Here is a 22,279-nt window from a genome sequence, read left to right as displayed (position 1 = left end):
GGGCCGGTCCACTGTCTCTCAGACCTTGGGGGGGGGCGGACTATATTTTGAAAAAAATAATAATGAATTAATTCATAGGCCCCACAAATAACCCAGATATGCATTTTAAATAAAAGCACACATTCTATTCATGTAAAAACATGCTGATTCCTGGATCATTCGCGGGCCGGATTTAGAAGGCGATTGGGCCGGATCCGGCCCCCGGGCCTTAAGTTTGCCTACCCATGGGCTAGAGCCACAATGCCTAACATCCCGGCAGCAGGTGAGAGCAAGAGGTGCGAGGGGACCACAAGGGTCATCTAGTCCAACCCCCTGCAAGGCAGGAAGCTTTTGTCCAATGTGGGGCTCAAACCTATGATCCTGAGATACAGAGTCTCATGCTTTACCAACTGAGCTAAGCTAGTGTTGCGGTTACAACCCACTGGGAGAGAAGCTTCTGTGCAGATTAAAATTTACCATCAATTAATCACCACTTCAATTGGCTGATCTAGTAATAATTAAAGTGTACGAGACTTGTTTATATTGATTAATATAGAATAACACCATTTGTTTTCCTCCTAACTCCATGTTTCTGCGTGTGAACGTCCACACACACACACACACACACACACACACACACACAGTAGTCTGACATTCTAAACCCCCCCCCCCAAAAAAAAAATTCCTGGTGTCAGACACGTTAGACTAATTGGTGTTGAATCTGCTGTCAGCGGCATCCACATTCTATCTAGTGAAAGCTTGGCTGCAATACATTTACCAAGAAAAGATTTCATTCAGTGATTGTTCTGAAGTTTTATAAATACCCAAAGCCAGTTACACAGGCTGCACCAATGAGCATAAAGAGAAAGAGAGAGAAAATCCTCTTAATTTTTATTTATTAAAATGGAGCTATTTTTACATATTTAAAATATTTTATATCCAAATTACAGGGTATTTAAAAAAGAAAAACCAGATAAATGCACAAAACTGGTAAAAATAAAAACAGATCTCGCTCTCTCTGACTCAGTTTGGATCCAGTGCTAAACCATGATTTAGTGTTATGAGTGTTATAAGGCTTGCATTCTCCTTCCTCCAGCAGAGACATGAGGGAGAGTTTGGGCATTTTTGTTCCATTTTTGATTAACTGCAGCTTATCATCCAAACCCAACAAACCATGGTGAATCTTAACTATGGTTAGCTGAAACAGACCAACTTCAAACCATGGTTTAATAACCAATTTGCTTTTAACAAACCTTAGTTTAGGGTTATGACATAATGTGGTTAATCAAAACCTTCCAATGTCTTCCAAGATCTCATCCTCATAACAATAACCATGGTTTAGCCACACATCCTAAACACTACCCTCTCCTCCTCTATAGATATATACCATGATTCAAAATATAGCCCAGGACTGTAGAATACCTGAGACTTCAATAGGTTTGTTTTCCACATGTTACAGAATCTTAACAGTTCTATGGAAAAATGGATTTGATCTCATATGCAGAGAACTTCTTTGGCTAGCCACATTTCGGAAGAAGATTAAGGAACAGGTCCTTGCTGGCGGAAGTCAACGGCGATCTTCAGGTTCTTCTTCCAAGCAAATGTCTGTTTGAGATGTCAAGAAGGACTCCCAGGTAGCAAGGCACTTAAAACAAGAAGGGGGGGGGGAAATTAAATTGAAGTCTTGCAAACCTGCTCAAATGTCTTGATGTGTGTGTAATATAAAACAAGCAGTAGGGTGAAATGTTAGGACCCATTCATTTCCCTAAGGATAGCAACATTTTATGTCCATTTAAAAACCACAAGGAGTGATGAGCAGGGCCACAGCTTATTCTGACAAGTAGCTGCTTTGCCCGTGTTCAGGAAATCGATTCCTGGTAACTGGCTGCTTATTTTAGGCACTTTTAACTTGAAAAGGTCTGCCCTGATTATTACAGTCTTGATCACACTACAATAAAATGTCAATGAATACTGGTTGTATGGATGGCAGCTCTTTGGGTGAAGGATATAAAAAAACCAGCTTGCCTTCCTCTCAAAAGCACAGGGGCCTACCCCTTCATCGATACAGCCTACAGGTAAAGTGTCAGGGGACACAGAACCCTTAATCCCCCCCCTCCCAGACTTCATGCCCACATAAGTCAGAGGAAGCTCTGGTGCTGTATTTATTTACAGCTTTTACACATTGCTCTTTAGTCATGAAGCACACAGGGTTCATTCACAGATCTGCTTGCCTTGTGCCTAGAAAGCATGGGTTCAAGCAGTTTTGTGCCTGTCCCGTGCTTTCTAGACACAGATCCGAGCGGTTTTGCCCTTTCCCCTCTGCTTTTAGCCAGAAAATCCGCTCTCTAGTGCTAAATCAGAACAAACGGCAGCTCATGGGAAATCCTATTGCTGTTTGTTCTGATTCAGTGCTAAACTGTGGGCTTTCCTGTTTGAATCTTTGATCGTCAATTGTGTGCACAAAAAGGAGAACCGGCTAGGCATGGAAACTGCGATTAATCTTGAATTGTTTTGAAGATAGATGAAAAGAAGATATTGGGGGACATTTTGTAAGCAGGAAAATTAGTCAAAGTCTTAATAAAGAAGGATGTTGAAAAATGATCAGGGCCTTTTCCAGCTGGAATTCAGTTCTGGCAATTCTCAGATGGGCGCCATTGCCATTGTAAGAGAACAAGGGAGATGTTCATGGTGAGTTCCAGGGCCACTATTTCTAGAAAAACAGCATTGAAAATGATTCTATGTAATCACATGGTATTATGGTGAGGGCTGATCTGAAGATCTAAATAATTTTGACTGGTTCAGGATAATGATGTTGGGTTGCAACGGCTAAGATTGCTGTGATCCTTTGAGTGGTGAGCAGAAATCACATGTCTAATAAGAAACATTGCTTTCACTTGAAGCCGGCATCGCTTTCTTTTGGGTTTCTGGGTGGGATGCCTCCAGTGTAGGCAACCCTTTTAAATTTATCCAACAGCACAAGGTGCAGAGTTCAGCTTCTCATGAAACTAGTTTCTAAATTAAAGACCAAGTTGGTTCCTGGTGGATGTGAATACAGTTGTTGAATGCTCTGGAAGCTGAACAATTCGGAACCCGAATGCCGACAACCCGGAAGTGAATACTTCCATTATTGAACGTGCCTCGGAAGTCGAACAGCTTCCGAGGCATGTTTCTCCATTTTTAAAAAGGAATTTGCTGACCAGCAAATGTGCCTCGGTTATTGAACATTTCGGAAGTCGAACGGTTTTCTGGAACAGATTACGTTCGACAACCAAGGTTCCACTGTACAGGAATTCAAGGTATTGCAATGGGCAATTATTAATGGGCAATTATTCTGTGCTAATGATTTTGAATACAGAAACAGAGGTGGCAGCAACTAAGAAATATACAACAGTGTGACCTTCCATGCATATAGTGGAGGTCCCAGTTGAATCACAGCCTCCAGTCCATCTGACTGTAAAGACAGACTGTGGATCAATTCTACAGTAGCCACAACTGTGGAAAGGGCTGCAATACTGTCATGTAACACTGGCTAAGGGAACACTTTACTGCTCTCTAGCCAACAGAATGGAGCGAAAATGCACTGCACTGGATCAGAAATTATTTCACATTTGTAAATACTTCATAGAACTTGCTGATGCACCAGACAGGATTATAGTGTAATTACTGCAGTTGCTAATGATCTTTCGGCACAGCTGCATGCAAAATTGAAACACTTTCTGGGGTTTCCCCCTATAGCCGATGTTCTGGTTTCTTTGTTGTAACTTGCAATGATATTCCCATGCAATAAGCCATTCCAGGCAAGCTTCTTCCATTTCAATTTTTGGTCGTTATCCTTTCCCTGTGACCCAGAACAGTTTTATGAGTAATTAGATTCGTAAATTACAAATCCAATCCCACACGTTGAAATTAAACTCAGTCTTTAACTTTTTACTCTCCCTTGGTAAGTTTGTGCTAAAGGTCTTTTATCTGGAATCAACCACCTCCCCGCTCCGTGCCAAGGGAGCGGAATGAAATAATTTCAGAGTAGCTCAAATGAATGCCACAAAAGTAATGTCACTTTTGCAGCTGATGTTTTTGCAGAAGAAAAGGCCCGGAGAGCCTGAGGCACAGAGACCTACTTTTGTATTCGTATGGTTAATTATATATCTTGTCAGCTGGAGCAGAGCTCTGATCTCCGACAACAAAATAAGCCACAGAAGGATCTGAATTTTGGAACACACATTTGGTTACATAAATGTGGATAAGCTTTAAAAATTGAATAACTTATGTAAGTAAAAGAGGCTCTAAATCTTTGTGTTGAAAGGCAGCGCTACACTGTTGCTTCAAAGGCGAGTCACTTACTGTGATTTTAATTTTAAAATGTCTTGCTTTGTCAGTTATAAACGAGAGCCGTTTTAATGTGCTTCTTCGAACCGATTCTGCTTCATACTTAAGCTGATGTCTACATGGTGTTCATCTTTGGTATTGCTTGTTCTTACAATGGTGCACCAGATTACTGCAATGGGTCCATATATTGCTGGATATCTATCTATCTATCTATCTATCTATCATCTATCTATCTATCTATCTACCTATTGTATATAGATATTGGATAGTACCTCCTGATCACCTGTCTCCCTGGCTTGGAAGTTTCTGCCCAGAGCTTCCATCCTGTGGTCATGGAGAGCTGGCAGTCCCACAATCCTGACTTAGCAGATACAATAAACAAGGAGACAATGTCTGCCTCTGACTATTCCTTAATCTGTGACCCTTGAACAGATTATATGCCCATTATAGATTGTCTTAACTCTAAAGGAAGGGTGTAGAACTTTACTCCGCCTGAGGGATGCAATCCTTCTTGTCCAACCCTTTAGGGCCTACATGCCAGCGGTGGATATAGCCAAGGGACCCGGGTGGCGCTGTGGTCTAAACCACTGAGCCTCTTGGGCTTGCCGATCGGAAGGTCGGTGGTTCAAATCCCCATGATGGAGTGAAGTGAGCTCCAGCTGCCCTGTCCCAGCTTCTGTCAACCCAACAGTTTGAAAACACACCAGCGCAAGTAGATAAATAGGTACTGCCCCGGCGGGAAGCTCAACGGCATTTCCGTGCACTCTGGTTTCCGTCATGGTGTCCTGTTGCACTAGAAGCGGTTTATTCATGCTGGCCACAAGACCCGGAAAGCTGTCTGTGGACAAATGTCGGCTCCCTCAGCCTGAAAGCGAGATGATTTCCTTTGGACCACATCAGCGAGGCTAAAAGGGAGTCTTGTCATCTGGGCAGCCTGGGACCTCCATACCCACTTCTGGGCTCACACCCTAGGGAGGTCACTTCAGTGCTGCTAACGCAGCAGTTTGACTTCACCCCCGGAGGCTCACTCTGTTGTTGTTTTTTGAGGCAGACAAATGCCAACAGCCCCCCAGGGCTGTGTAATCTCTCCTGTGCAAACTCCTCACTCTACAACACTCATCCGAGGCTATCATCTCTCCATGAAATCTCGACTTAAAACTGCTTGACACTTTTTCTGGACGTACACCCCTTCCAGCAAAGATGCTGCAATTGCTAATGAAGCTATCCCCCCCCCCCCAAATGATGAATTAAACATTATAGATATGGAGCGCTATGGAGAACAGCAGAAAACTCATCTGTTCTTGTCGCAGGGGAAGCCCTGCTGATATGTGACAGTACAAACACAATAGTGGTGGTTACCTGCTGGTTTGTGAACAGCGTGCTGTTCTTTTGATTGTCAAGCAGGCCGCACTTGTGCATCCATGTTTTTTTTTTAATATAATACCCACCACGGTGTGGGATTTGTGTGTGTGTGTGTCATGCGCGCACACACACATTTAAAAGACACCTGCTACACAGCCTCTGAGGGATGCAGGCACAGCATTTGATTTCTCATTGTATGATTACTCCACACTTGGCAACTGGCAGCTGAATATCTGACTGATTACAATGAAAGGCATTGTGCTCTGCAAGGATACTGAAGTTTTGCCTGCGATGGTTCATTCATTGGTACATACAGGTTGCTGCTGTGTCACAAACCAGTCTGTGGCCTAGATGCCCTTTTCACTGAGCCAGAGGGGCAAATTCTCGATCGGCTCTGGATGGGTGCAGTTTGATACTGATCAGCAGGTGGTCTCTTTTGCAAATATATGTATAAAGCCAGTCTGCATGTTTTCAATCTTTGCATAGGGAAATGTCCACCATGCTAACGATCTAAGTGGAGAATCATGCTCCTTACTCAGACATAAATAGGATTGCCGGCAATGTGAGAAGGGCCAGCACGCCGTTTCCCCAAACTTGTGTCCCCAGCTGTTTTAGGACTACAGTTCCTATCATCCCTGACCGCTGGGATGCAATAGTGTCCACCTGAGAGGTGTCAGAACTGAGTTTCGGTGATTTCCAGCTTGGGGGGGGGGCGGGAAGCCCTGGTTGTACTGCTAATCATTCAAAAAATTCTTATTGCTTGATAGTGCTAGCTGAAACCAGTGGGGCATTCGCCACACAGTCCAATGAAACGCTGATAGCATTCTGCATTGCTGGACCAGCTTTAGGCACCCAGAATAGAATTCCACTACATGGGCAAAAATAAGGCTTAGGTATCAATAGTTATGCATAGGAAGCTGACTTATTGGTCCTTCCAACTTAGTATTGCCCACACTCTCCAGTATTTCAGACAGGGGACATTTCTAGCCCTGGTTGGAGATGCCAGGACTGCTACAGTGTCAACAAAGCCCTGCAACTCATTGTAAGCCATTTCGCTCTGTGCAGATCAGTTTGCAGGTACGTTCTGTTGTTGGAAGTACTTCATACAGTGACAGCATTAATCTGGCTTAAGGAGGATAAGACGTGTTCTTCCATACTAGCTAAATGGGGCTCGACAGACTGACAGCAAAAATCCTCAGGCAAACGTACCTAAGAAAGCATGTGGAACAACTCTTAAGGTCACATCTTTACCCCAGACTTAACAAAGGGGAAACAAAGTTTTAGAAATACTTGTGCGGTACGATGGAATCCAAGGCAATAAAAGGAACTAAACACAAAGCAAAGGGGCCATTGCAACCTCTTGGAACATCTCAGTGGGTCTATCCCAAAGACACCCTTTAAAAAATATATGTTTAATGTTTTACTGTGCTTATTGCTCTTAAATGTTCTTTGGATACTTTTAATTGCATTTAAATGCTTTAAATAGCATTTGTTTTTTTCACTGGTGTGTTTGCCACCCTAGACTCCTTTGAGAGGAAGGGCAGGGGAGTGTCATCACCCAGAATACATGCCATGATTTTTGCATGCATTTGATACCAACAGGTAAATGGAAGTGCAACATAGTGGTTAGGAGAATGAACCCTGGGTCAAGAAATCACTGGTTCAAATCTCGGTCTACCTAAGAGGTCACTGGGTTTCTGTAGGCAAGGCTCAGCTCCCCATCTACACAAAGGGCACAATAAATTATGGTATACATGAGAAGGTTGATGGAGGGTTATGGAGACAGCATATCTGTGAGATGCAGAGATGGGCAAGCCTGCTGAGGCTCTCCTCAGATTGGTGCAGGAGCCCTCCAAAGTTTCCTGGAAATAAATTGTCAAATCACAAATAAATTTCCCTAGCCATTCCTAAACTATCTCGGGAAAGTGTCGCTCTGTTCCCTTTGCCAGCACCCCGCCGCTGCCTGGGCACACGCTTTTCACCTTCCCTTCCCTCCCTCCCCTTCCCTCCCCTCCCCTTCCCCTAGCATCACTGGGAACCTGGAAAAAAGCAAAATAGAGCATTCTCCCCCATCTTTTTTGTCACCCTGACGAGATTCTGTGGGAGTGTAGTTGACCCATCGAAAGCAGGAGGTGGTGGGGAAGCCAGAAATTCCATTCCAGCTTGGATTTTGATCTAAGGCTAAGCCAAAGAAAAATGTCAAGGCGTATAGCATTCTCCCCTCTGTTCGAAGATAGTTCCAATAGTTCCCTGAGCCTCCAAAGTCTGACAATCTTTCCTGGCATGTCTAATGTGAAAAACCTTTTTAAGGCAAGACTGGCTAACCTCTTTTTGGCCCGAGCAGTGGGTGTGGCCCACAGTCGATGCCTCTCATGCATACCATATATATATGCACACACACACACGCACACACCCTTCCTTGCAGATCCATGCAGATCAGCTGAGGAAGGGAGAGGGGATTAATATACCTTAGCTCCTTCTCAAGTTATCAGTCTGATAGCCCAGTTCTGAGCAGTTGCACCAGCATATAAATGCTGGGGATGGGTCAGAGCAGATGTTGTTGGGACTCCCATTAGTCCCAGCTGGCATGGCCAATGGTTGGCGGTGATGGGAGCTGCCATATAACAACATCTGGAGAACCAGGGGCGGAGGAAGAGGGGGGCGATGGGAGCACACCACCCCGGGCAGCGCGATCCCGGTGGGGTTCCATCGCAGCTGCTCCCCCACCCGTGCTGGGCGCCCTGTCCCTGCAGGTGGCGCCACCGCCCCCAGAATGCGCACCATGCCCCTGAGTGTGGTGCACCCCACCCCCCAGAACAAGTGCCATGCCCTTGCGGGCGGTGTGCCCTGCCCCTGCGGGCAGCACGCCACACTCCTGGGATGTGTCAAGACCCGCCCCCGCCTGCTCCCCACCCCCAGTGCCAGAGCAGGAAGCTCCGCCACTGTGGAGAACCACAGGTTAGCCACCTTCAAATGTCTTGAGAGCTGTGCACTAGCACTGCATCATAATAATATCGGAGAGTTGGTGCAACGGTTGGCATTGGAGGAAGGCCGCTGTAACAATTCTCAGAGATACTCAAAAGCAAATGCTTATGTTTGGGTTGCAGATCCTTTCTTTCCTCATATGAAAAACCCCAAACGGCCTCAAGAGCAGTCTGTGAGCAGTCTAATAATTTTAGAGCACGACATTTGTATGACTAGCTTTGGGGCATGCATCTCTGATAGGAAAATCCAGAAGTCATGAGTGGATAGGAAGAAGCTGAGGAAATGTCAAGAAGCAGCAAAACTTCAGATACCAGGCAGTGTTTTGATCTTGATCTATAGGAGCAGATTGTCAATGCCCCGTACCTCTCTCAGACTAATTTAAACAGACCTGATAATCAAGAGCTCTCTTTCTAATTACATTATGTGGAAACCATTTGTAAATTCAGCACTGAGAGGTCAGGTGAAAGCCATTCATATTAGGGAAAACCCATATTATAATACAACAAGGTATAGAGACACTATCTTTTTAAAGAAACTAATTAATATGGTGCTCTCAGTCAGAAAATATAGCATGGCTCCTTTGCAAGGTTGTTAGGGGGAAGAAAAACGAGCTGTGCCTTGTATGGCAATTTCATTTGCTCAAAGGCTCCATTCAATTGATTTTATTTACAAAGAAAACTAGTTAAACTTATTTATTTCTCCAAAAAGCTCTTAGAGGGCATGGGGGGGGGGTGCCGCCACATTAATGTTTCCTGTGGATCAGGTCCTTAGCATCTTGCAGCAAACCGAAGACATCCATGTAAGACATTCATAGTTAGATATCTTTTATGATATACTCCTTATTGCAGTGGTCACATCTGACCATCACACTAAACCACGGTTTACTGTGACCTGCAGGAGCAGAGATAAGCTGCAACAAGCCTTGAGCTTTCACGCTCCTCTCTCCTCATGTATGGCTGGTTGGAGGATCTCAGAAGCTTTTAATTTCACTTTTGGTTAATCTAGTTTGCTGTGTTGCCTGGTATGACAAATTGTGGCTAATGTAAACATCTGGTCAGTTTCAAACAAGCCTACTCCAAACTGAAGCTGGCTTGTTAAAACTAATTCATACCTAAGGTGAATCATAATTCCAGGAGCAAATGGCACGGCAAACTTTTTCGTCAACTAAAAGTGGAAGCAAAGGTTTTCACACTTCTCCGCTTGGAGATGAGGAACATGCGAGTTCGAGGCTTCCTGCAACTTGTCCCTGCTCATATATGTTCCGCAGAACCATAGTTTAGTGTGATGTGCGAATGCAGCCAATGGCTTTAAGAAAATAAAACAAGTGTGACCCTCTTAGTCCTTCCCCTCTTGCCCTACCCCAGTGTCTTTAAGAACAGCTTGACATTCAAAAGTTTAACAGGCAAAACTTTTTTTTATTGTATGGAGATACCTTAATTTGCTTGATCTCTTCATGCTGGGTTGTTGTTTAAGGAGCAGGAACAGGTCCAATAAAAGAGATGGCAGCTCTACCTCGAACCTGACACTCATTTCCATCGCAGCCACACCAATTTAAATTTGGCCTACTGATTAATCAACTAAAGCACTCAGTGATTGATCTACTATTCAAATCTTGCAATCGGCTTCTACACAGCCCTGGAAGGCAAAGTTTTCCTGTCTTAAACACTTTCAGCTCTCTTGAAGCAAGATAAATACATGCTTCTTTTCTTACACTTTGTAAAACAAGACTGCCCTCTGTTGACAGTCAACTCAGAAGCAGTTCGAGCTCACAGTAGCTAACTGAAAGGCCTATGTTGGAATATAAAGCAGCATTACAAATGGTTTATTTTCTTAGTGAACTGTACAGAGAAAGCAAACAATCCCACAACGCTTTTCTAAAAGTGTGTCTTACCTGTTCATAATAGTGGATATTGTTTTCTGCAACATCGCCAAGAGCCAGTTTCATATCAAGACGCATGCTTTGTTTCCATCTATCCCAGTCAGCTTTCAGAGCATTATTGGCGCACTCTACTTTATCTTCAAGTTTTCCAATCTCTTCTGATAGCTAGACCAAACAAACAAACAAACAAACAAATCAGACTAAGTAACAGAGGGTGAAATCCCAATCGAGAACTCAGTAATGGAAACTTTGTTAGCATCAAAGCAAGGTCTTTGTTGCAGTTCTAAAATGCAGATGCAGGCAAGAGACTTTTTCTCTTGGCTGCAGTTTAAAAAACCCCAACCTATTTCCCAGCAAACTCGGGTTCTTTGGAAGGTCAGTGATGGCTGACAAGTTTCCCTGAAGAACTACTTGCCTGTTGCATTCATGAATGAATTTCATGTCATTTGTAGCTGTGGTACAATGAGTTACCAGTAGCTTTGTTCCCTTCTTACCAGGTAACACAAAGCAATGTCTATCCAAAAACAATAAAAACCTTAGAATACAGCAGTGCAGGAAGAGAGAGATAAAAAAACACAGCTAAAGCAAAAGGCAGGACCAAATTTTCTACCCCACTCAAAGAGGAAGTGCCACTAAGTACCAAAAGCCCAAGGAAAAAATAAGAGCCTTTGGTGCCTCTGCCAAACTGGTAATAATCCCCCCCCCCGGAGTGTACCAGTAATTCAAACCTTCAGTAGCCATCATTTTTTCCCTTAATGTGCCCCTCAACTTTCCCCTTTCTCTTCCAGGCTGTGACACTAATAGTCATGTTCTCTTACCAGGGTGCAGTCACATGGCCATTTTCAAAGTATGCTGCAGCTGAGCGAGTTTGGACATTAAAATGGCGCCCCCCCCAAAAAAGAGAGAAATAAATGAAGATGAACCCTGTGCCACCTCCTCCCATTGCAAATTAAAGTACACTCCCCAAATCCTTGCCCCAAACATAAACCTTTCACCCTAAGAGCCAGTGTGGTGTAGTGGCTAAGAGTGGTAGACTCGTAATCTGGTGAACCGGGTTCGTGTCTCCGCTCCTCCACATGCAGCTGCTGGGTGACCTTGGGCTAATCACACTTCTCTGAAGTCTCTCAGCCCCACTCACCTCACAGAGTGTTTGTTGTGGGGGAGGAAGGGAAAGGAGAATGTTAGCCGCTTTGAGACTCCTTCGGGTAGTGATAAAGCGGGATATCAAATCCAAACTCCTCCTCCTCCTCTTCTTCTTCTTCTTCTTCTTCTTCTTCTTCTTCTTCTTCTTCTTCTTCTTCTTCTTCTTCTTCTTCTTCTTCTTCTTCTTCTTCTTTAGATCTAGAGGGGAGGCTTTCCTGCCCCAACGGAGAAGGTTCACTAGACTTCTTATCACTTTCTCTCGTTTCCCCCTCTTCTTTTCTCCTCCTTTCCTTTCTTCATTTCCCTCTTTTCCTCTGTGTTTTTATTTTATTTAGATTAACGTTGGATAAGAAAGATATCTGATATTAAGTTTTATATCTCTCTCTCTTTATAAGCACTAATAAAATTTATTCAAAAAATGAGAATGTTCACTACAGACTAATACGCACACAAACAAACTTCTTTCTTTCTTTCTCCGACTGGAATTCTGCTTCAACAAGAGTGGAAGCCAAAGAGATGTTGGCACCTTCAAACAATACTGGAATGGGGCTAAAACAACCTGTGTGCATCCCTAAGATTTCTGGCTGTTGAAGGAAAAAAAGCTGACGACTCGTGTTGGCATCAGGTTTCCATGACAGGGATATATATCCTTGGGAGCTTATAGTGGTCATTGGGAGTAACAATAATTACGTTTTTGCAGCGCTGACTTCCTGGTGGTTGCCATAGTAACAACCTTGCAGCACCTGCTGCAGACAAGCTGCAGTTACTTCCTGGTCGATTCTTGTTTACTGCCATGTAAGTTGACCAGGGCTCAGGTACCTTTAGCCGTTATGTGTAAGAGGCATTTTTTGGGCAGGCGACACTTGTTGTGCCATAGAGCGGCTGAGATGAAGTGTACCTGCCAAAATGCTGTCTTCTCCACAGCTGTTCAAAGTATGGAAGCCCAGTTCCCATTCCTATTCTACCCAATTGCTTTATTACAGTGTCAGGTTTGTCTGTATCTATCTATCTATCTATCTATCAAAAAGCAAAACAAACAAACAAACAAACAAACAAAAAAAGCAAAGACATCACCTTGCCGACAAAGGTCCGTATTGTTAAAGCTATGGTTTTCCCAGTAGTAATGTACGGAAGTGAGAGCTGGACCATAAAGACTGATCGCCGAAGAATTGATGCTTTTGAATTATGGTGCTGGAGGAGACTCTTGAGAGTCCCATGGACTGCAAGAAGATCAAACCTATCCATTCTCAAAGAAATCAGCCCTGAGTGCTCACTAGAAGGACAGATCCTGAAGTTGAGGCTCCAGTACTTTGGCCACCTCATGAGAAGAGAAGACTCCCTAGAAAAGACCCTGGTGTTGGGAAAGATGGAGGGCACAAGGAGAAGGGGACGACAGAGGATGAGATGGTTGGACAGTGTTCTCGAAGCTACTAACATGAGTTTGGCCAAACTGCGAGAGGCAGTGAAGGATAGGCGTGCGTGGCGTGCTCTGGTCCATGGGGTCACGAAGAGTCGGACACGACTGAACGACTGAACAATAACAACATCTATCTATCTATCTATCTATCTATCTATCATCTATCTATCTATCTATCTATCTATCTATCTATCTATCTATCTATCTATCTTTTTAATTAAATTTTTTGTTTTACAATTTAAAATACTCATTTAAACATCCTTAAAATATCAATGACTTCCGTTCTTCTCTTTCCATGGTTCATTTTGCGTATCACAAATCCCTGCGTATTTTACAAAAACTAAACCATTCAGTATTCCATTATTGCATCCATCAAAACTTATTTACACTGTTGAATTTATCTTAATGCTGCCAACGTTTTCGGCTATACATAATTTTCCCCCATATATTCAACCAACGTTTTCAAATCTTCTCTAAACGTATGTTATTCTTGTTCTCTTATTCTATATGTGAAGTCTGCAAGCTGCGCATCAGCTTAAGTTGCCATTCTTCTTTAGTTGGGAACCTCACTCGTTTTCCATTTTGGGGCGAACAAAACATGGGCCGCAGTAGTAGCATACATAAATAACCTTTTTTGACACCTGGGAATTTCGGTCTGAATTATCCCCCCAAAAAGGACTCTGGTTTTTTTTTTTTGGGGGGGGGAGTCCTTTTAAACATTTTTTTTCAATTCATTATGGATTATTTCCCAATACCCTTTTACAAGTCCAGGGTTTGTATCTACCTCTTAGGTTGATGGGAGTTGGGAGTTCCATATCTGGAGGGCCACAGGTTGCCCATCTTTGGTATGCACCAGTGTTTCCCAAACTTGGGTCTCCAGCTGTTTTTGAACTACAATTCCCATCATCCCTGACCACTGGTCCTGGTAGTTAGGGATGATGGGAGTTGTAGTCAAAAAACAACAAATGGAAACCCAAGTTTGGGAAACACTGGTATACACAATACTGAGCCAACTGGGTATAAAGCAGCTCCATTGGTTCTTCCTTAGTTTGAGCCCTTCAGTTCTGTTTTCATGTAACCCTGAGAGGTAGGTTGGGCTAAGAGAATGAGTCTAATCCGGGATTTCCTATTGACCTTCTTGGCTGAGTAGGACTGTGGACCCAGATCTTTTTGGTCCAAGTCCCACGTTCTTTCTACACTTGAAAACCTGCTCTTAAAGGAGCCGATTGCAACTAAGGGTCAGGAAAGGGGCAATTCACAGCTGGCCAAACTATGCGCTTCAGCTTGGAAGCTATTGCTATTTATCACATGGCCTACCAGATGAGATTCATTTTTCAGTCTTAGAAACGACTGCCAAAACTATTCCCGGTCCCAATCTCCTCCCTCTTCTCGGGCGTCACAGCTGACTTCCCTGCAGGAACGAATCGATGTCCCCTATAAAGACCAAGCGTTCTAGCCTTTTGTCAGTGCTAATGACCAGTTTGTGATTCCATTTCTCTGGCACAACCACTCTTCGCATTACATTCAAGCTCATGCCACTCACTGTCAACATAATTTCTGGGTATCCGCTTTCAAAGGCAAGCTCAACTGGACAGTTGTGTTGTGCTCATTAAGGTCGATGAAAGCGCTGCCTACGAGAGAGGGGGGGCGGGGGGTTGCCGAACAGAGCCAGATTCCGTTCTGCACAGCAACCAAGCAACGTGCATCTACAGAAGCCTTTCCTCATCATACGACTGTGCCACAATCTTATCAGGAGGATCAGGAGGCCATTTGCAGCCTCAGCTCCCCATCTGCAAATTCATGGATAAGAAGAGCATTTTTATATGCAGTGCTTTTTTTCCTTAAAAAAATATGTTTAGGGGTACTCTCATTTTCCTACTCATATTAAAATACTGCCCCTCAATGAGGCCAAACTTAGATTCACAAAATGTTTAGGGGTATGCATACCCCCGCGCGTACCCCCAGAAAAAAGCACTGTTTATATGATTTCTTTTTTGTTGGGGGCAGGAGTGAAAAAAAAAGAAAACCCCACATTTTGAATACTTGAAAGACAGAATCATAGAACTGTAGAGTTGGAAGGTACCCAAGGGTCATCTAGTCCAACCTCTTGCAATGCATGTGGCTCTCCGGATGTTGTTGGGACTCCAATTCTCAACAGCCCTATCCATCATGGCCAGAGAGGGCATGTCATGGACTGGCTGGATGAGGAGGAGTGGTGGAAGCCGCCTGGCCAAAAGCCCCAGGAGGCTGCCTCCCAGGAAGAACTTGGAGAGTAGTTTGATCCCAGCCACTGGCCAGACAAGAAGCAATTGCACAAAGCTTTGTTTTCTCCTCCCTGTCAGAAAAGAACACACAGATGCCACGGCACTAAAAGCATCCTCCAGTCATAGCATGCTTTGCTGCAGAGGCAGAAGCTTCTAAAGTTGACACAATTTGGCCTCTGCCATCAGAGAAGAGACCAAAGGCTGCAGGAAAGCTGCACCCAGTGGCTCCTGGAAAGAATGCATTGGCAAGCAGGAGACCAACCTGGCTCCAGCCTTCGTCTTGAAAATGAATGGCGCAAGGAGTTTCCTTTCCTCATCCCAGGCAGCTCCAACCAACCCTCATCCACAAATCTAAATGACCGAGGTGGGATTTAGGGGAGATGTGGTTTTGTCATTGCTCCAGAACCATACAGAGCTTCGTACACAAAGCAGTAAAGCAATTGGAAACAAATCAGTAGCCTACTTGTGGATGGAAGAATAGCCATCTGATTGGCCACTGTGTGAACAGAACGCTGGACTAGATTGGCTTTTGATTCTGATGTTCTTGTGTTGTCATCACGCCTAATGTGAGCAAGATGTGTTCTGCTTTTTTTTAACTGATGGAAGCTCTGCTGTCTTTAACGACTGTGTGACAGGCAGGTGTTGACAGGTGAAGCTTTTACTCACTGGAGAATGACTGTCCCTCAGCTACTCTGTGATGTGAGTTCCATTGCACGCTATCATGGTTAAGACAATTTAGTGGTTTTGTGGAGCTTGATCGCTGACCGCTCATTTCACCCTGCTCCCATCTCTGCATTCCCTGAGAAATTTTGCAAGTCACAACAAAACATTTTTACATTCCCCCTTATTCCTCAGATGTCTGGCCTGAGCAGCAACCTGCAGATTCATGAGACGATTTCGATTTAGACAAATGCCAGCAACAACTCAGGGATACAATGGAACACCCTTGAAGAAATGTTACTTGTTTTTACCCGAACTCATTTTGCTTCCCTTGCCATCTTTTCAGATGTTTTGTCCAAGCAGGAATCTCCAAATTACCTTAGGACAAATCGGATGACACTTCTATTAGAAAGTGTTGTGTGTGTGTGTGTGTTTGTGTGTGTGTGCACACACACTCAAGATAAAAATCTGAGATACAAGACCAGCACTGTGACATCATCTCTCTTTTGAACACAGACAAGCAAACTGTACCTCCTGAATTGTTGTCCCCATAATAAAAGCAGGATGATGTAGTTGCTGGGAGTGTGGAACTTAATTGGAAGCCCGGGTTCAAATCCATTGTTCCTGACATGTGATTAGTTTGCAAACATGTGGGGAGGAAGAGGGATGGCAGCCAAGAGAGAATGTTTGCATTCTTTTTCCAGACACCATCTGTAGATGGGAGGGGGCAGTTTCCAATGATATGCTTCTGCATCCTTCTACAAAATTTGACTTAACAGATATCATCACTGAAGAGGTTCATAAGAGGTCATGGTGAAAGGAGAAAGTGGTCTGCTAAGTATGTTCAAGATCAGCACACCAAATTACTACAGTGGTACCTTGGTTCTCAAACATCTTGGTACACAAACAACTTGAATCTGAAGAAGTGTGCATGCACACGAAAGGTCATACCAAGAACAAACTTAGTTGGTCTCTAAGGTGCTACTGGAAGGATTATTTTTTTTATAAAAAAAAATTGTTTTGACTATGGCAGACCAACATGGCTACCTACCTGTACTTGGAACCCAAACACTGCAAACCCGCAAGTAAGTGTTCCAGTGTGCGAACTTTTTTTGGAAGCCAAACATGCTCCGTTTTGAGTGTTACGCTTCTGATTTGAGTGCCACACTTCCATTTTGAGTGTTACGCTGAGGTCTGTCTGTTTTTGCTATTGCATTTTTGTGGCTTTTTTGTTTTGTTTTTGTGACTGTGTGGAACCCAGTTTAGCTACTGATTGATTGATTGATTAATTGATTGATTGTGAGACTGCTGTACATTGTTTATTGCTTTCATTTTATGGATCAATGGTCTCGTTGGATAGTAAAATTCATGTTAAATTGCTGTTTTAGGGGTTGTTTTTAAAAGTCTGGAACGGATTAATCCATTTTGGATTACTTTCTATGGGAAAGCGCGCCTTGGTTTTGGAACGCTTTGGTTTTGGAATGGACTTCCAGAACAGATTATGTTTGAGAACCAAGGTACCACTGTATCTGGAAGAGTATTGGGCAGGAGCTGTAAATCAGTAGGCTCGATCCCTAGCTATTTCCAGTTAAAAGAGTCATTGTAGGAAAGATCTCTTTCAGTGATCCTTGAGGATCTCTACCACTAAAATTCGACAGTATACTGAGCTAGAGGGATGCATCCCAGGAAGGCAGAGCCCTGGTGCAAGCCCTTTGCCATCATGTTTCATTAGCACAGTTATGTGATGCGATGGCATCAATTTTTTTAATTACAGCAAGAAGTGCCCCATTATTATTTTGCAATGGTTGGCATACTCACCAGATCATTTTCTGCCTTTTTATTATATAGAGTGTCCACTTTGGAATCCAGCTCTGCTTGGATGTGGTCTCTTCTTTTCAAAACTCCCTGAATTGCCAAACAGGGGAGAGAGAGGGGGGGGATAAATATAACGGAGCAATGTTTCGTCCAGTTAAATAACTTATGAAAGGGAGCCCCCAACAAATATTTTCATTAGAAACTTGGAAGAAGGTGGATACAGACATTTCCGTCTCTTGTCCTATGAAATTGGCAGATTCACTACAGATAAAGGAAAGTACACAATGCATATTTAATTTAAGGAATCTGCTGCCAAAAAGAAGAAGAAGTGATAATGGCTGCTAACTTGAACTTTTTAAAATGAGCACTAGACAAATCCATTGAAGATACATCGCATGGCAGCATACTCTGTCTCCATCAATTGGACAGGGGACTAAAAGCTACTGTGAGGCTGCCTCCCAGGAAAAAACAGTGGAGAGCAGCTTGATCCCAGCCACTGGACAGACAAGAAACAATTTCACAAAGCTACCCCCGTCAGAAAAAAAACAACCAGCCAGCTCCAACCATCAGCTTCCCAGGGAGTGCAAGGCTGAAGGGAAGCACATTTTGGCCTCTGCCATCAGAGAAGAGACTGAAGGCCACAGGAAAGGTGCACCCAGTGTCTCCCAGGAGGACTGCCATGGCAAGCAGGAGACCAACCTGGTTCCAGCCATCGTCTTGAAAATGAATGGCGCAGGGAGTTTCCTTCCCTTGTCCCTTCCAGAAACAACAAGCTGCTCCAGCCTTTGTTTTCCTCTTCCCTCCTCTTCCCCCTTTCCTTATCTATCACATTCATTAGACTGTAAGCACATGGGTTGTGAATACCTTATTTTTAATCTCTGCAGAGAGCTTACACTTTGAGGCACTTTAGGGAGCTAACTTGGGGCAAAATCCAAACCAGCAGGGCTGCATGGAGCGGCAGAGCCTTCCACTGATATCCACAGTTCCCCGGCATGTATAAGGAGAGTTTGTGTAACAACAGCAGCGGAGCTGCTTCAAAGCAAGCAACCCCCCCCCCCCAATGCCTAAAATGGCTATTCACAGCTACATTCTCGAGTGAATCCTGCCAAGTTGTGTACCGATGCTATATATTTTGAGCAATTTTTCCTCTACTGCTGTGGAGGCTTCTACCTCCAATTTTCCTTTGATAGCTGCACAATCAGATTGGCCACAAGAACGTACAGTATACAACACACACACACACACTCACACACAGACACACACACACGGACACGGACACGGACACACAATTACAGGCAGAATGGAGCTTTCAAATTGTCCCCTTCGCTTTGAAAACGCTATGCCATTCCTAGTAAGTACCCTATAAGTAGAGGGGGTTCAGTTGTGATGGAAGCATATTGGATGTGATTCAGAGAAAAACAGACACATCAAAGTTCTCTTCGTGCCATTGGAGTTTAAGTGCGTTTTACCCTGAGCTGCAGACCCACAAGCTCTGGCCCACCTTCCAAATCATCTTTCGCTTCTGCGTTTCTCTCGCTAGAAAACAGTTATTGTGCAGCGCTGCTCAAGAGAAATTGTACGTCAGAGGTGGTGTTGAGGCTTTAAGAGGTGAGAAAGTGAGGAGGGGAAGACAGTTTCCCACTCAAAATGCTGGCTACAGTGACAGAAAACAGCACCCTTGAAACAAAGGTAAGGATTTTGCTCAAAGGAAACTTGAAGATACGGACAACCGGGGCTTCTTTTCAGCCGTAACTCACCAGAATTCGGTTCCGGCACCTCTCAGGTGGGGACCGTTGCCATTGTAAGAGAACAAGGAAGGCGTTTATGGTGAGTTTGTTGGTTGTTTTTGTTGTTGCTATGATGATGATGAAGATGATGATTAAACAACAACAACATTTATTATTATTTATATCCCACCCATCTGGCTGGGTATCCCTAGCCACTCTGGGAGACTTACAGCATATATGGTCTGCTTACAGCACATAAATTAATTACATTTATATACTGCCCTATACCCGCAGGTCTCAAGGTGGTTCACGGGACAAAAACTCTAGCACTGCAGACAATGTAATGCTGGACTCACTGGATACTGACAACTCATCAGTACCCTATTACCTATAAAGTTTGCCTTCAGAGCTTAGAACCACTCAGGACTGGGAGGTGAGTCTGGATTATATCCATGGACCCCAACCAAGCCTGTGATTGCAGTAGGGGGACTGGTCAAACCAGACTCTCCATAAGATAATGTCCTTAGCTGGCCCAGCTAAGCACCCCATTAGCATCTTGAAGAGTGGGCCATGTGTGGGGCTTCCCCTCTCACCTGGCTGAATGGCAGGACATCAAAGAGCTGGAAAACCAATAGCCTAAAGCTGAAGAGACACAGATGCTTGCCTTGCTTTTGCATGCAAACTTAATGGGGAAGCAAGATCTGTGGGAGTGCTAATGCTGTGAGCCCTGCCATCTCATGCTCAGGTTGTATATATGTGTAAATAAAACCATACATCCTAAAGACAGCAGTGTTTACTGACCTACATTCTAAGGTAACCGCTGGCACCCCTACCGTCTGTCTCCTCTCACAGATGGGGATGCATGTAACACTATCTTTATTATAGCTTCAGACAGTCGTTTCCCTTGGTGGGATTTTAAGACCAGGGTTTCCTCTGTGTGGTGTAGTGGTTAAGAGTCTCGTAATCTGGTAGTCTCGTAATCTGGTGAACCGGGTTCACGCCTCTGCTCCTCCACATGCAGCTGCTGGGTGACCTGGGGCTAGTCACACTTCTCTGATGTCTCTCAGCCTCACTCACCCCACAGAGTGTTTGTTGTGGGGGGGGGAAGGGAAAGGAGATTGTTAGCCGCTTTGAGACTTCTTAGGGTAGTGATAAAGTGGGATATCAAATCCAAACTCTTCTTCTTCTTCTGATCTGCTTCCTATGTTAGGGATTTGAGCATATACTACATGCGCACAACCTCACATTTGAACCAACAGCACACATACTGCAATGGGAACACCTATGGTTCATAGCCCTAGGGATCGCTGTTAACACATGGTGGAAAAGATTCCTATGACAGCTGCTGGTGTGTATGTTCTTGAACCCCCCCCCATAACTCCCCACACCATAAAAAAGCATCTTGTGGCACCTTAAAGACCAACAAATCCAGTGTTTTACACCGCAAATAAACAGGGATATCCCTCCCTGGAGGACAGCGGCCATTGAATCAGTAAGTCAGGCCAACTGGATCATCTAGCTTTGTTTTGTCTACACTGGCTGGCAGAGGATCTCCATGGATCGAGCTCTCCATGGAGATGCAGAGGGCTGAACCTGGAAAATTCTTCTCCCAAGGAAGATGCTTTACTCTAGCATCCTGTCCACCAGGCAAGGACATTAGGCCCACCCTAAGTGGCTCTGGCCCTGTATATCTGAAGGAGCATCTCCACCCCCGTGATTCAGCTGAGATCCAGCACCTCTGAGGGCCTTCTGGCGGTTCCCTCACTGCAAGAAATAAAGTTACAGGGGCCTTCTCGGTAGTGGCACCCGCCCTGTGGAACGCCTTCCCATCAGATGTCAAGGGAATAAACAACCACCTGACTTTTAGAAGACATCTGAAGGCAGCCCTCTATGTTTAACGTTTGATGCTTTACTGTGTGGTGTTTTAATTTGTTGGAAGCCGCCCAGAGTGGCTGGGGCAACCCAGTCAGATAGGAGGCATATTATTGTTATGATGATGATGATGCAGAATAGAAAGGCCAGCTGCTCAGTCTCTTAAGCCAGGGGGTAGCTAGACCTTTGGGTGTTGTTGGGACTTCCAGCTCTCATCAACCCCAGCCAGCATGCCCAGTGGCAAGGGCTGGTGGGAGCTAATACTCCAGCAACACCTAGAGAGCACCAGGCTGGCTGCCCTTACCCAAAGTAGTGCATTGCCATCACCAGGCTAAGAAAACGCACTGACTGCAGTCATTTGACAGGCCGCTTACACTACAGCAATGCAATCAGAGGGAAGGGTGTTGAAAACAAAGAGTCCATGACACATGAATCCACACAGTGCCTGTTCCATCTTACCGTTAATATTTCACTGTAAAGCACATATTCATGCAGAGTAGGGAAGAGGATTTCAGAGAGCCCTGCCATCCGTTTCTCGGTCGCCTTGCAGCATTTGTCGATGCAGCCTGCCACCCCTTTCAGCGTGTCCGCCAGGTCTACTTCGGATGCGGACCAAAGCGTGTGGATGGGGCCAAACTCCTTCAGCTCACAAAAGTAGTCTTTAAAGCGGGGGGAAGGAGAGAAGAGAAGGGATTGGCATTTAAATTCCGTTTCTAAAATAAAATAATAACCAGAATATTTTTTTTTTAATGTCTGTGACAAGATGTGGTCACAGGCAATCGAGTTCAGTCCCATTTGACAGCTGAGGAACACATAATTAGCCCAAGATCTGGTCTTGAGTTCATGGCAG

General features: G+C 44.4%; 1 protein-coding gene across 1 annotated transcript in view; it reads right to left on the bottom strand.

Moving 5' to 3' along the window:
- Positions 1–902: 902 nt before the first annotated feature.
- SNX7 (sorting nexin 7) overlaps positions 903–22,279 on the bottom strand; it is a 40,370-nt gene continuing 18,993 nt past the window's right edge. Inside the window, exons 6-9 of the mRNA XM_033151584.1 lie at positions 21,889–22,088; positions 17,834–17,920; positions 10,544–10,696; positions 903–1,624 (exon numbers count right to left, since the gene is read on the bottom strand). Of these exons, the coding sequence (XP_033007475.1) occupies positions 1,547–1,624; positions 10,544–10,696; positions 17,834–17,920; positions 21,889–22,088 (518 nt within the window). The 3' untranslated portion in view covers positions 903–1,546. The remainder of the gene's footprint in view (positions 1,625–10,543; positions 10,697–17,833; positions 17,921–21,888; positions 22,089–22,279) is intronic.

Source organism: Lacerta agilis, chromosome 6 (assembly GCF_009819535.1).
Source record: "Lacerta agilis isolate rLacAgi1 chromosome 6, rLacAgi1.pri, whole genome shotgun sequence".
NCBI lineage: Eukaryota > Metazoa > Chordata > Lepidosauria > Squamata > Lacertidae > Lacerta > Lacerta agilis.
This window is presented reverse-complemented; position numbering and strand designations above follow the sequence as displayed.